The following is a 16,027-nucleotide window of genomic DNA, read 5'->3' as shown; positions in this document are numbered from 1 at the left end:
TCATCTCACAAAGAATGACAATAAATAGCCTCTATAACAAGCTCAGCCAAATCATAAGACTCCTCCAAAATGGCAAGCATCATAACCAGCCAAATGCAATAGATCTCACCATCGAGCTCTTGATTTAATGGAAGAGCCAATAACACGGACACCTTTTGACACCCAAAACTCTACCTCAACCTCAATAGACATATTCACCTACAATGCCTACACAAAACACATAAAGCAACCCCCTCTAACTGTGTTAAAGCAACTTGCTAGGGCTCTTCACCATCGCTCCACCTGTTGGAGGCAATGAAAAGGTAAAACTTACATTTGAAGGCCCAAAATGCAACCTTCTTCCCTTGACTACAAAAATAAACTACAACAAATCTACTCCTTTCTCGCACGCCAACGCTCCCCTCAACCTTGTTCTATTGTGCAACCTCCTACTTGCCCTTGAACAATGAAAATGCAACCTTTGTGTCGCACTAAAATCTCCTCCTCAGGTAAGTCCACCCATTCCTTCAATATTCTAATAACATGTCAAAGTGACGCAATGCGAAAGCATATGACCAAGACAAAGAGTGAACAAAGAAATGACGGAGAGAATGATACACAGAAAATCTGCAGTGAAGAACGTTGTACAACGATGCATATATGTACACGTGCATAGAGAGTGTCTGCATGTCTCCACCTTGAAGATTTCACTCTGTGAAACCCAAGGGCAGTCTCCACAATCAGCAGCCTGGAAACCTGAGATCAAAACTGAGGAAGTGTGTGGAGAGACTTAAGGCCAATAAATAGTCAAAAAACACAAGAAATAAAGCAGGTTGGCTGTGCATTGAATGCAGCCAACTCTGTCCGACCTGTCCTGTGCCAGTGGCACCTACACTTAGGGATTCTTATGTGAATTGACTATGATGGGATATGAGCTGGATTCATAAGAAACTCTCATAAACTGAGGCATGAATACACTTTAACATCATGGGTGCTGTGTCAATACAAACCCAGATACAAATGTTCGCAACAGTGCTTCCTACTGGTGATGAGAGTCTCAAAATCTGAAGATTTAGACTTGGGTTTCAAGATATGATGCAAATCCCTTCATCAGGAAGAATATGAAGTTTTCTAAAAGATGCAGAACCTTCAGTGGGTGCACACAAAGGATAAATATTAATAATTATATTTTTGCTGTGATTTTTAATACATATACGAGTTGTCTACATGTGATGGCTCCAGTGCTTTGATGAATGCCAGATTTATCAGACTGAAGATGCAGCTGAGAATAGGTTGTCAAACCTGCACTACAATAAGGAGAAGAAACAATGCAGTTGGGAGGCCAAATAAAAAGAATTGTCTTTTTTAGAATACACACCAAAGACGTTATTTTCCTTCCAAATGTTCATCAGTGAGATTAACTATCCAAAACTCCGAAATCAAACAGTTAAAACCAATTGATAATGAATTATCTCACTATGGCATATACTGCATGGAGAAAAGGCACACATGTAAGAACAGAGGATAAGCCTAAACCAGAGATCGGCGGGTTAGAGATTTTCAAGATTAAATAAAGAATTGGCAGGGCTACACCTCGGTTTTTCATCAACAAAGGGGGACCAGAGATACAAATTAGCAGATACAAGCACCCAAGGCACAGATCACGGACTTCCAACATAAAAGTACAACCAAATTGCAAGGCCTTGCATGTTTCTCACTTCTCCTAAAGTCCATAGATGCTCCTGTACATGAAGTGGATGGCCATACAGGTAAATCAACTATTAAAATACCCCCTTCACTTACAAACTGACTCACATCCAGGATGCACAGGTGTGCCTCGTTTGCCTGCAATTCATATGATCCTCTTCATTCACAAACTTCCTGTGCCATGCCATCATTAACTTCCAATGGCTGCTGCACTTCTGCAACATGGTCCAAAAACTCACTTGGCCTGCCAAGGACTTCAAGACACAGTCACACTGCTCAGGCGGGGACGCCTTCTTGAGCCCTGTGTTTGCATCCCATCTGATGCAGCTTTCCTCTTGGAACTAGCTTTCTCAGGCTGGCTTGAAGGATTACCTCCAGACTGGCGAATATGTCCTCTGAGCCGCTTCACATCAGCAAGTTGAACAGGCTTCAAGAGAAAATCCTCTGCTCCCTCGGCAAGACACCTGAACAACCACAATATTAGAGCAGCCACTTTCTCCAGGGAAACATGATCCGGTCTTGAACAGACTCGTGCAAGTGAAAAGGATCTCACAGACAAAACGTACAACTTGCCATGTTCATAATATAGTAGACCAACAATGAAATCCCTCTCTCTACAAAATAGCACCACAGTATGGACATGAATACTTTGATTAAGGACTCAAGGCAATGCTGCACCCACCTGCTGATGCGGGTTGGCACATTTTCTGATGACATGATTACCACAGGTATCTCCTTCAAGGATGATGTTCCCTGAAAGTGAAGCATGACTTAGATTCGTGTAACAAGGAGAAAGCTGCCATACAGTGCAAAACTAGTGTATGTGCCTACCTTTACTTTTTTTAGCAGGTCATAGCCAGTCATCCCTGGCATGCAGTAATCTGTGATAATAAGGTTAATTTCATATGCCTGCAAGGAGATCAAACCAACCAAACGGGTAAATATCATTTCTACAAGTTATTAAAGGACACATTAACACAGCCATTTGTTTCAAAGCCAAGAAAAGTACTTGATTGAAGAAGTTGAGGTCGGCTGAAGGCGAACAGGAATCAGGGCTTACATTCACACTAACTGATCCAAGAGATTCACCAACACCCAGAATCTCCAAAGCTCTGCTCCCACTGTCTACTGTTGTGACTGCAAAATCATTAAGTAATATGGAGCTGTGAGACAACGATACAAAGATCCCAGACACCATGAAACATAATGCGCATTGCATGTCACCAATCTAATCAGCACCAGTAATCAAAGTATCAGATCATCTAACATAATGTGGCAAAAAGTACAGCAATCAAAATCATTACACAGAAATAGCAGCATATGTGATGACATCCAAAACTTGAAGACTGTGAGGGCATTCAAATTATAACCGACCAGCCAAGTAATGCTAACTGGACTCTGACAGAGTGTGACACGACTCGTACCTTTGTAAGCGGAAGTCTTCAGTAGTTTCTCAATCACCTTGCGATCAATCAAACTATCATCCACAGCCAGCACATGGACCTCAGTTGTCCTGGGCTCACAGGTGCTTTGGTTCTCTTGAGGCTCTGGCTTAGATTCACTATCGGTATCGCTCTTTGAGGGTGCAGAGTCGTCACTCACCATCTCAACTTTGGCTGATACTAATGGCGAAGACCCCAGGCGTGTCAATATCTCAGATGGAATAGAACACTGCGACAATCTGTCTGTGTTTACGGATGCAGCGCTGTAATGAAAATCAGTACCTGTCTATGAATGCAGTACTGTATTCTGGCAAAATACCACAACTCTGGAGCAGATTTCTTGCGCTCAATGACAGAGTCCGGTGAGAAATGCCATAATTACAGAGCGAATTTCTCAAACTCGATGATGGAGTCCGATGCCAGAAATACAACTTGCACGGTTCAGACGTATGAGCGCCCAGGCAGTTCTAATGGAGCCCTTCAAGGGAGAGGTCCGTTCAAAACCTGGAATCGGCCGATAATGGAGAGGGCCACAGGGCAATGAGACCCGAGGGGAAAGGGGCGGGCCTGCATCTTTATGTCAAGAAGGGAGAAAGCATGAGAGGAAATGAGGCGGGCCTGCTGTTAAGCTTGTTGTTGGAGATGCTTGCTGTTGCAGGCAGTGGTTGTGCCACATAACTCATAACGGCCGAGCTCGCCACACCTGGTGCAAAGATGCAAAGGCACACGCATGTAGCCTAATGGGCAACACACACTTGGAGCCCCTGCGCATGCGATTCTGGTGTCCTTAATGGGGAGGGTACAGCAAGGACGGAGAAGAGAGGGGAGGCCAACTACCGGCGAGAGGAGGGGGAGGCGGAAGGAGAGGGTAGGGTCGTCCAAATAACTGCTAAAGAGAAGGGGGGCCGGGTAAAAATAAAGAGAGAGAGCGAGAAGAAGAAATAAGACGGAGAGAGAGAGAGAGAGCAGGAAAGGGCAAGAGAAGCCGATTGATTGTGAGACAGTGCGTTGTCGGGCTTTGGGGCGAAACGATCTCTCTCTCTCTCTCTATATCTCTAGAGTTTAGACCAGCCCCGTCGCCACACTCTCTCTCTCTCTCTCTCTCTCCTCCCTTCTAAGTTCTCCCTCTTTCTTCTGGAGATCTGGTTATGGCGGATTTCGACTCTTGTTTATGGAAATCCGGGTTGATCCACTGTTTCCTGAGAGAGAGGGAGAGAGAGAGAGACAGCCTACAGGCCAAAGGCCAGACTCCAGACTCCGGAGTCCTTTTCACGGTCAACCGGTCAATCCTCGGCGTCTCCTACGATCCAAACTCTTCTAAGGGCCCTTTCACATGCGAAACCGTTTATCATCATCACCCTTCCAAGTCCCCCCCCCCCCCAATGGTGGAGCTTCACTAGCATCTTCACACCTCCCTCGCTTCCTCTCTCCCTCTTAGGGCCGGTTCAAACCCAACAGCCAAGCAATGCATCACGTCGCAACCTGGAGAAAACTATCAAAATTTAGGGAAACTGCTAGCTAGAATTTCATTCTTCTGCTGCACAGCTGCAAAATTTTGATATGAGAAACCAATGAAGTTCTTAATAATGTTCTTAATATTCAGTAGTTGCAAACACGGGCTACACTTCAACTTGATTGTATTTGGTAGCAACAACAATGATAAGAAAACTTGTCGTGTAAGGTTTCAGAAATTAAGATCATGTGGCTTGAATTGGAAACCACCAATCCAAAAACTACGTGAAACTAGTTGTTGTTTTGGGGCTCACAAAAAATAACTCTAGCTTAGTGGTTTGAGTGTGGGTTCAATATTACGAGTGCACAAATTCATACCTTAAGTTTCACTTCCCCTATGACACAAATCATTTCACTTCCAAAAATAACTCAGGTTGGGTTTAGATGAGAAACAATCTTTACTATTAGTTAAGGGGAGGTTGGGGGCGAGTGCCACGTGGCAGGCGAGTGCCACGTGGCAGCCCCCAACCTCCCCACAAAGAAACGCGGGGGCGGGTGCCACATGGCAGTCCCCAACCTCCCCACAAAGAAACGCAGGGGCGGGTGCCACGCGTCCAGCACCTGCCCTCGCCGCGAAAATCGCGCCCGTCCCGACGCTTTGCGCCGGGGCAAGTCTAGGCACAGAGCGCCTAGTAGATATATATCAAAAGGGTGTACTTTTCACGTGGCATGCCCCAAGTGGCTAAACCTCCCTCCTCTTTTCTTCAGACCCACCCTCTTTCTACCAACCTGCTTCCTTCGAAAGAGCCGTGGCACTAAGAAAAAAGCTCTCTTACCTTCCTATAGCACACTCTACATCCGATTTCACCATTCGCACAGTAGAGGTGGAAAGGCTGCGGACCATGCTGCCGCCTCCGTTTGGACCCAGCCTCTAATTGCCTATGAAATGTAGGCAAACAAGTGTGTGTGTGTGTGTGTGTGTGTGTGTACGCGCGTGAACCCACTTTGTTTTACTGGATGGTCAATTGACCGCGTTGGGGAGGTTGTACTGGCTAAAGGAGACCGGGCCAGCAGGTTGAGGCGTGCGGGGTGGTCCCCACTCAGACCGGCCATAGAGGGTCATGGAAGATCTTGGGTGGGCCCCGCGGATCGTTCAATATTAGACAGTGGCTACTATAAGAGCTCTGAGAAATCTGATGTCCGCTAAACTTGATTAGCGGGGCCTGTCGCAGGATCTTCCCAGCTAAACTTAGCGGCCCTTAAACGACGGTTTTAGGAGCGGTTTTTCATTATAATATACTTCCCCACTCCCATCTCGTAAATTTCGAAAAACGGGATTTCGTTTTCTCTGTTTTTGATATGCTTAGTCATTAAATTTTCGGCAGTTTAATGGGCATTGGATTATTTAAAAACCTCCCCCGCAAGAAAGTGGCTAATTAATTCAAAAGATCTCTGATTTTGCAATCAAAGAAAGAAGATTTACTGACGTAATCACGTGATTACGTTTGTATGATCCCTTCTGCATTTTGTCTCGATCCCAATTCCTAACTATTTCAACCGCCATATCCTCTCATATCTCTAATAAAAACCTTTTCTGATCGTGATTAATAATGTCACATTGCACATGCTTGTAGTTACGTGTGTGTGTCCATAGTACATACATGTAAGAGCCTCATTCACACATATAACAGTATCAAGGCTCATTCACATATGAGCTCGAATTTGACCAAGAAAACTCTTCATAGAACATACAAAGAGGGCTACAACCTACCGCACTCAGCTGCATTAAGGCCCATGTTGTAAAGTTACCACTATTTGCACATGGTCGATTGTGCATGGTTGTGGGGAAGTAGGAAATGTGCTTTCATTAGGGGTATCATTCCACTCCTGCTTATGTCCACGTTTAACCTTCTAGCAATGGTTTAATGATCTACAGGAGGAAATAGAGTTTTGCCTATAAAATGAGGCACCATGACCACATAGTTCCAACAGTGCGAACAATGAGGTGTGAAAAGTCAGAAATGGCCGATCACGCATAGTTATGGAGAAGTAGGAAAGGATGCTATCGTTACATGTAACTCCTACTGGCAACATTTAACCTTCTAATAGCGATTTCATGACCAATGGCAGGAAATAGAGTGATTTATTCTTACTTTTCTTTTTTGATGCACAAAAAGTAGCAGGTTTGCCAATAAAATGAGGCGCCCCCACCTCGTAGTTCCAACGGTCTGAACAATCAGGCGTGAAAAGTCAGATTGGTTTATAGAACAACGAGGACATGCAATACCCCTCAAAGAGCCTCAACATGAACCACATCCAACTTTTATAAAAGATCTAGAAAAACATGTAATCTTTTCAAATACAGAAGCTAATTAGAGCGCACCCTTTATGTAGGGAACATATGAAGAGTAGCAAAGCACTAAAGTAGAGGCTATGTCTTTGATCTAGCAGCAACTTAATAACTTTTACTTCTTTTTTGCAATACAACTTATTGTTTTCTCCCTCTCCCCCCCCCCCCCCCAACAAAAAAAACAAACAAACAAACAAAGAGCCCCACCATAAGCAAGTCATTCGAACTACACATCAACAAGCAAGGTAAGGTTGGTAACAAGACCGCGCATAAGTTCCAATGAAGGGTGGACCCCAACAAAGGAATAGAGAAAAATGAACAAAAACACACAAGGCATCTTAGGTTGATGCAAGACAAAGATACAAGCCGTCCATGTTTGATTGACTTGCATGAGTTTAAGAAGTACCCTCATTTTTAAAGGTTACTTCATCCCCATGTAATATAATAGAGGATACACAAGTTAGAGCTTGATTTATCAACTCGTGCAAGTCAATTGACCTATGCATGTACTACCTCAAAAACCTTCAACCTTTGGCAAATATGTTCTTACGAAATATGGTTGTACAACTTTGTAAAAAGGGAACTTTTATGCCAATAAGTATTTGAGAGTAATCCTATCCAATGAATGAGACAAAACATAGACAATTTCTCCCAATGTTTCATTAAATTTAACAAATCACTTTGTAGTGTCCTTAAAAAAATGAGGTATCACGTCCAACCCAACGACACTAAGGGCTACATTGCACGTGTGCATTAACCCAATAGTGAAAAGGAAAGCATGATGAGCATATGATGCTCATCTATTGAGCTACTTCTTACAATTCAAATAGAACCTAAGTTGCTCCTTTCACTAATATCCAGCTCCATCTCTCTCCCAAAAAGACATGGATAGAGTAGTCCTTTGAAAGCACATATGGTTGGGGATACAACTTGCCCTAGTGACCAATGAGGATGACCATATAAGACACAATAATGTTAGGTGGTGCAATGTTTTTTATAATGCGGTTAAGTAAATTATTCGAAAGAATATGAAACATGTACAATGTGCCAAAAGGTGGCATTTTCAAGGAGGGGGGGATCCCCTCGTGCTCTTTTCAAGGCAAAAGAGAAAACCTTGAAGACTTTATATTTCCTAGCAAAGGTTTTACAAAATTCAAGAACACCTACTCTAATAACCATCCACTTATTTAAGATGGAGCAAGTCTAGGAGGGTCTACCAAAGGCCTTCTCATTCCTTGGCTACTATGCAACATTGATCAAAATAGCTCTCACAGTGTTCCCAAAGCTTCATAGTCTCCTCATTCATTACTTCTTTGTCCCCAGAGAGTGCGGTCTTGTTGTTGGCTCTATCATCAAACCCAGCCTTGCTTATCCAGTTTCTAAGTTTTGACCAGAGTCCATGTACTTCAATATATTCCCAAAAGATGTGTTGAATAGACTTGGGCTCCCTTTTGCAAAAAAAGACAGAGGGGGGATGTTCCAAGGACCTTGTTTAGCTTCTCCTTAGTAGAGAGTTGTTCATGACAACTCTCCATAGCAAAAAAGTAAGCTTTCTAGAAGGGATAGCTCTCCAAACCCTCTTGACCCTCTTCTCCCAGGTTTTATCTTTTGCTCTTGGGTGCCATCTTCTCCAGTACACAACCACTTTTAGAAAGTGCTGCTTTGACTATCACCCAATGTCTTTAAGCTTCCTGCAAATCCAAGGAAACTTACCACTCAGTGTCAAAAGGAATTTGGTGGGGTTGGCATTGCTAATTGTTGATGAAGTAGGCCAAGTGGGTTTGACCTTGCTTAGCCCTCGTTGCAAAAACTATGCTTCACCCTTGTTGAGATTGAAGCAATGTTGATATAAGAAATATTTGTACATTTACAATTTGATTTTTATGGACCACAATTAGATTTTACAAAAAACATGGCCCATAAAACCAAAGTTATAGCCATGACTTACCCCAAATTTTTCACAATATGTGTGACCAAATTTTTTTATTTATATGCATATCAAAATGTTAGGTTGTTAGTTGCGAAACAACCTATAGACTTTGATGTTTCTATGGAGCAATGTGCACCCTTGCCCTAAAAACGTTTCTTTGAACACCCACCTTGGTATACTTACTCTATTTTTTAAGCACCCACCTTAGTTCACTCGCTCTATTATTTGCTTACAATCAATATCCCTTGACCTAACACCCACCTTACATAATTTCACTTGCACATAAGTGGACACCTCAAGATATCCATTGTATGGCCTATGAGTCAATTCTAACACTTCTCAACTTGTCATATTTTGATTAGTCTATTGTACTCTACCAGCTCGTTTTTTTAGCTTGAGTCCCATATTAGGATACCCACCTTATCCCCCTCCCCTTGAATAGATTACTTACTCAAATATTTCAATTAGGGACTTTATAAGAAGTGACCTCATTTCTAAGAATCATATTACCAAACTTGCTCACTTTCATCAAACCACTTTGAGGACAACTTGTTGTGAACATTCAATTTCATGTGTTTTTCCTTTCTTAAATGCAAACGAAATAAATGGCAATTGAAAGATGTAGAGTTTGAAATTGAGATGCATGAATCCAATATAATATTGGCTAAGAATCTCAAGAGTGAGTTAAGAACATCGAAATATCCCTCAACAAGATGGGAGATGTAATTAGAATTAAAACTATGTGCTTAGAACAACAAGTATGTTAAACATTTCATCATGTACATAGCAAGAAATTGGTTTTTTTGTAAAGTACAACTATCCCTAAGGAGATAGCTTGGCATCCAATAACTTGGAAGATTTCTATAGCTTTTCTTTGTTTGCTTCCCAAGATGGATTCATCCCCCCAAATGATCCACAAAAGAAAAGTGTATAAGCTACACACTAGTTTTTGTCACTTTCAATGAATGAGTGCTAGCAACTTCAAGGTGATTGGACAACCTCTACCTAGTTTTCATTAGTATAATAAATGGAGTCATCTAAGTTGAAAAGTTCCACATCTTATAAACATGTTCCAATTATGAGGGAACATTGTCAAACCTTAAGTTGTTCTAACACTCCAATCAAGGCATTCAGAGATCAAGGGTGTCAATCTTTGAGTCGGCTAGAAGCAGCCTCAGTTATTAACACCCTCTCATTGGATACGAGAATCGTCTTTTTGAAAAAGTTAACTTAAAATAACATACATTCTACCTCCCAAACTTGCTCTCATTCTTCCCACCCATCTAGGTACACATCCTCCCCACCCATATAAGTACAGATCCTTCCCACCTATTCAAGCATGATACAACATATGGTTTAGGTTTTGATTTATTTCTTCTCTACATAATACATTCCACCTAGATCTTGAGATCTTAATTATCACATGTATCATTTTCCAAATAATAGTATGATATCAAATCTTTTCTTTCTCATGAGGATTCTACTTAATTACTTTTATGATGCGCTCTTTTGACAATCTTTGTAACTAGAAAATCAACTTTTCTATTTGTTATATGATCTTCTAGTACCTTTGCGTTAACCTTTCACCCAATATATTACTTTAATTTTTTGTAATTGCATAAATAAACAAGAAGAGCAAAGTTATTGACCTCCAAGGGACAACTTGAGATAAAAAGAATGAAGAGGTTCTAATGAAAATAAAATCAGCAATGGAATCTCATTGCTATTACAATTGATACAGCAAAGATCTCACTTTGGGTATTTAAATGAAGCTTTTGAATATTGTTGCAAATAGTGACAAATCTTTATAACCCTTGACCTTATTGGGACTACTATTGTGGGAAATATTATGCTTTTTATAGATTATCAAGTTGTGCATTATTAATAACAACAATGATGCATTTATTAAGGATAAGAAGGATGAACAAGAAGCATTGAAAAGCATAATTAGTCTAGTAAATGCAAACAAGCCTTGTCTTTGAAATACATAGGACAAGAGTTTAAAAATGCTCTTGTTTTTATGATGAGCATTCTAGTGTTTGGACACACTCTTTCTCTCTTTTTTGAGCATGACATTATGCCATTTTTTACTAAAAGAATATCTCAAGGTATCCAAGGCTTTTAAAGTGAAAATCTTAACAACCAACTTATTTAAAGGAAATCAACGATGCTTTAGGATTGTAACAAATTATAAATTGGATACAATTAATATTTTGGTGAAATATGTAGAACAAGAGAGTTAAAAAATCCTCTAGTTTCTATAAGGAGCATTCTACTATTTGAACACCCTCTTTCTCTCTTTTTTGAGCATGTCATTATTCCATTTTATTAAAGGAATATCTCAAGGTATCATATGACTTTTAAAGGGAAAATCTTAATAGTAAATTTATTTAAAGTTGCAATTTAAGCATGATTTACTATTATAATAAATTAATAAATTGGATATGAATATTATTTTGAGCCTTATAGACAAATCAAAATTCCTCCTTATTGAGCTTGCTAGTTTAAAGGCTCCTATCATGGGGCATGTTAGTGTGTGATAAAATGTTGTTGCTCAAGTGTCATCTAGGTTATAAAGCTAGTATTTTCCTTCTTGCCACAACTTATTTGTCATAAACCAATCAATAACATACCTTAGTTTGAAAATAAACAAGCTTATACATTTTGAAATGGAAAAGCATTCTACCAACTTTACAATTGTGGTTATGTTTTCTTAAACTATAAAGGTGCATCTAGAAAATGACTTAAGGTTGCCTACAATTGCAATGATGTTATTTCTAGTAATCACTTCACTTGACGAATAAATTTCTAGAACATAAGCTCCTATTGTCTTTATTACGTACATTTTATCTTTATAATAGATCAATCCAAACATGTATTGATAGTATTTGATGTTGCTTGTGCCAGTTGCTCTATTATTTGCTTATTTCAATATCAAAGCAATGCCATAGTCACCCTAGAATCTGAAACATGCTGCTTACTTAGAATTTGGGTGTATTAGAACAACAAGGTAGCTTGCCTCCTACCTTGGTGTGGTAGCTAAAACTTATTGAGACCTAGAATAAGATTTCCCAAAAGAGTCTATGGTAGTGTTGAAGAGAATATGCAAGAAGTTCTAATCACCAACTCCCCCCCCCCCCCCCCCCCCCCCCGACTAAATGGCATACCCTCATGAACAAGTTGTTAGTCAAAGTAAGGTTAAGGGACAAAGACACATATGTCTCCCCCATGCTCTCTACCCAAATAGAAATGAGGAAGACGTGATGCATTTGTTTTGGGCACACTTGGAAGTCAAAGCGGTTTGGTTTGAAGTTAGAAAGCTCTTGGATAGGGCTTGATTAGTGGATACCTTTGATCCTAAACAAGTCCTATATGGGTGACAAATGCAAGTTCAATGATGAAGAATGCATGATGAATAATGCAATTTTTGACATATTGTGAGAGCTTATGTTGTTAAGGAAATTTGGTTTGCTAGGAATGTCCTAGTTTTTGGGAAAATGTCTATGAGGTTTGGTGTTTTGTCTACTATTTCCAAGAAACGTATTTAGGATGTTAGTACTTTCATGAAAAGCCTTTAAGGGTTGCATGTATCATTGTGTGGCCAAAATGCTTCAGAAAGTGTTAACGGTATTTTGAGAAGGCTGCAGAAAGCGCAAGTGCTGGATACTATTTTTTGGTGGATTACTATTTTGTGGAGCTTCATTGTATTACTTTGGGCACTTGTGTATTACTTTTTACTCATGGACATCATCAGACTATCATGGTTGTATTATTTTGTGAGAGCCGGGCTCACTCCCGTGCACATTGTATTTATCACCCGTAGTTGTATTTGTCGCACCCGCATGTGTTGTGTGGGTTGCGCACATGTAATTGTGATTAGAATAGTGTAGGCTTGGTCTATTTAGGCTAACGTTCAAGTATGTTTCAAGGATTGACCGGCCTAAAGCCCACTATGTGGGTAGGATGCCCAAAGAGGGTGCAAACCCTAACCCTAACCCTAAACGCAAAAGGGGCGCAAACCCTAACCCTAACCCTAATTCTATGTCTATATAAGGGTGGGAGGTCTCAGTTGTATTCACCCCCTTTGGCACATTCATGCTGCGGAAGCTCTGTTAGTGCAACCATTCAATCCTTCTATTCTATCATCTTGCTTCCATTGTGTTGAGAGTGACTGAGAGGGAGAGAGTGAGAGGTGTGTTGAGCGAGGGACTGAGGGAAGGTGAAGCTCTTCGTCGTCTTCTTGCTTTTCTCGTCGTCTCTACTAGCTCTTCGACTCGTTGGTGTGCTTGGTGGTGGATGCGAAGGAGCGACGGCATCGGATCGTGTTGATCGTGGTCGTGGAACTATCTTCGAGCCTTTGAAAGGTAAGTTAGGTGAGTTCACTACAACTCGAGCTAGTCTTGTGTTCTTGCTTCCTTGGGTTGGAGAGGAGAATGCTTGGTTAGTTAGAGCGGAGCGTGAGAGACAAGGTGAGAGATTGTCGCCAACGTGAGTTGCAGCTTCTGAAAGAATAGAAGTTCGTCCAAAGTCCCGACTATTGGTGCGTTTGCCTCAACATTTTGGTTCCGTTGCCGGGACCTAGGATGGTGCAACCGCCGAGGTTCTCACACTCCCATCGTGTGGCGGAATAGGAGGCTTGTGCATGGGCGTGGATAGGATCGATGTGGTTCCGATCGTCCGCGTTTATGGCTAGCTTCCGAAACCCATGCGGCTAGGTTAGGAAGGGCCAAATCGGAAGGAACCGGTTTGTTGGATTGAGATTGGAATAGGGTAGAATAGAAGAAAACACAAACCATAAACTCAAAAACACAAAAACACAAGAAAACACAAAACTCAAAACTCAAAACTCAAAACCTCAAAGCTCTCTTCTTGTTGTTGGACATCTTGTGTGGGAACGTTGGGAGATGAGGGTTCATCGTTCTTGCTTTTGTCATTGGTTACATACATGTTTATGGTTGAGATCTAACCAAATATACTGCTTGCCTTTGTACTCGTCTTCTAAAGTTCTTGGCTTGTGAGGTAGAGGAAGGAGAAAGCAAAGAAGGCCAAGAAGAAGTAGATAGAAGATGGTTGGGAAGAAGAAGAGATAGATGAAAAAAAGGGTGAAATAGAGAAAAAGGAAGGGCAAGAGGTAGTGAGGAAGAGAGCTAGAAGAAGAAGAGTAAGAAGAAGAGAAGAAGAATACAAGAAGAAGAAGATGCAAGGAATGAGATAGAAGAACGATAGAAGAAGAAGAAGAAGAGGAGGATAGAAAAACAAGAGAAGAAGAAAGTAAGAAGGAGTGAGGAAGAAGAATAAGAGAAGTGGAAGAAAGAGGGGAAGAAGGTGAGGTAGATGAAGGGAAAAAGAGGTGTAAGTAGAAGGTGAAGGGGAAAGAAGAAGAGAAGTGTTCCAAGAGTAAGAAGAAGAAGGTGAATAAGAAGAATAAGAAGAAGGGGATAGAAGAAGATAAGAGTACGAAGAAGAGGAAGCGTAGGAGAATATGAGAAGTTGAGGAAGAAGGCTAGGAGAGAAGGGAAGTGGAAGTAGTTGAGAAGGAGAAGCGGATTAACGAGAATAAGTAGGGATGTCGGCCAGAAGGGTCGGTAGGGGAATAGGAAATATATATATATATATATATATATATATATATATATATATATATATATATATATATATATATATATATATATATATATAATTATTATTATTATTATTTTCTCACCCTTGCTCTAACACATCAACTCGCACCACCTCATTCGCACCACCTAGGTCATACTCATTCGCACCACCTCATTCGCACCATCTAGGTCATACTCATTCGCGCCACCTCATTCGCACCACCTAGCTCACACTCATTCGCACCACCTCATTCGCACCACCTAGCTCACACTCATTCGCACCACCTCATTCGCACCACCTAGCTCACACTCATTCGCACCACCTCATTCGCACCACCTAGCTCACACTCATTCGCACCACCTAGGTCATACTCATTCGCACCACCTAGGTCACACTCATTCGCACCACCTAGGTCACACTCATTCGCACCACCTCATTCGCATTCGCACCACCTCATTCGCACCACCTAGTCATACTCATTCGCACCACCTCATTCGCACCACCTAGGTCACACTCATTCGCACCCACCTAGCACCTTATTCACTCGCACCACCTCTTATCACTCACTAGTACCACCCCAACCCTAATCCCTCACAAACCCTAATTATCACTTGCACCAATCACCCCTCACTCATACTCCTCTCTCACTAATCCCCCACTTACTTCTCCACACTCATCTCTCACTCATCCCTACTCACTCATCCTCTCTTAACTCTCACTGACATTCCCACCCATAGTCTCTTAACCTATGCCTTAAGCTTCACTCCTACTTGTTTTACTCACATTCTAAATTTGAACCTCTTGCTTTAAGTATTGGTATCAAGTGCCGTCCTTACTTGCCATATTGTCATCATGACCTGGTTGTGATACTTGGCGGAATTGCTTGTCCCCATGGACATTGTATTTGAAAGGAAGAAAGCTTGATTTCATACTTCGTGTGTTTTTCTTTAAAAATGGAAACGATGAAGAGAATGTGTGTATTTGACCAATATTGAGAGAACCCTTTAGGTACTTTTCACTCCCACTCAACAACTCAACAAAACAACCAATTTGGACGTTCTGAAACATTTGAACCATCATTCACTGAGGACCATTGCTAAGACCTAGGTTAACCTCTTATTGATTTAGTTGTATGCGCTTGCAAAACGGCAAGGTGATCCTCTCTCCTCCTAGGGAGCGGAGCCCTAGCCCCGAGACTCTTATTGTCCCAACAACCTTCGCAATGGATGAAGCAACATTTTTAGACTCTCTTCCACAAGATGTCCGAGAGTCCTTGGATAGCTACCAAATAGCTGCACGCTTTGATCGTGCTCGACTCTCCCCAGCAGACCTTGAGGAAAAACTCATGATCCTCAAAGACCAAGGAACTAGTACTTTTAGCAAGATCCTCGAACACACCATGGACACAAAGCAAGAACTTTTGAACATGAAAACCGAACTGGATGGGATCAAGCACATGTTGCTGAATGCTGGAACATCAGGATCATCCAGTAATACTTTATCTAGCACCACACAGAATTCCTCTTCATTTTTTAGTGTACGAGCTGTTTCCATTTCTTTACTTGA

General features: G+C 41.3%; 1 protein-coding gene across 3 annotated transcripts; it reads right to left on the bottom strand.

Moving 5' to 3' along the window:
• Positions 1 to 1,529: 1,529 nt before the first annotated feature.
• LOC148009806 (two-component response regulator ORR3-like) lies at positions 1,530 to 4,298 on the bottom strand. 3 transcript variants are annotated; one of them, XM_087672797.1, is made up of 6 exons: positions 3,411 to 4,291; positions 3,111 to 3,308; positions 2,696 to 2,823; positions 2,518 to 2,595; positions 2,369 to 2,439; positions 1,530 to 2,150 (listed from the first exon to the last, which is right to left on the bottom strand). In XM_087672797.1, the coding sequence occupies exons 2-6, from the start codon at positions 3,289 to 3,291 to the stop codon at positions 1,943 to 1,945; spliced, it is 666 nt and encodes a 221-aa protein (XP_087528923.1). In that variant the 5' UTR covers positions 3,292 to 3,308; positions 3,411 to 4,291; the 3' UTR covers positions 1,530 to 1,942. The 3 variants fall into 3 exon arrangements, with proteins under 3 accessions (XP_087528923.1, XP_087528924.1, XP_087528922.1); XM_087672798.1 differs by having other exon boundaries at positions 2,747 to 2,823; positions 3,111 to 4,298; XM_087672796.1 differs by having other exon boundaries at positions 3,111 to 4,284.
• Between the last annotated feature and the right edge of the window lie 11,729 nt (positions 4,299 to 16,027).

Source organism: Lygodium microphyllum, chromosome 30 (genome assembly GCF_053477565.2).
Source record: "Lygodium microphyllum isolate KBCC chromosome 30, Lygodium_microphyllum_v1.1.10, whole genome shotgun sequence".
Classification (NCBI taxonomy): Eukaryota; Viridiplantae; Streptophyta; class Polypodiopsida; order Schizaeales; family Lygodiaceae; genus Lygodium; species Lygodium microphyllum.
This window is presented reverse-complemented; position numbering and strand designations above follow the sequence as displayed.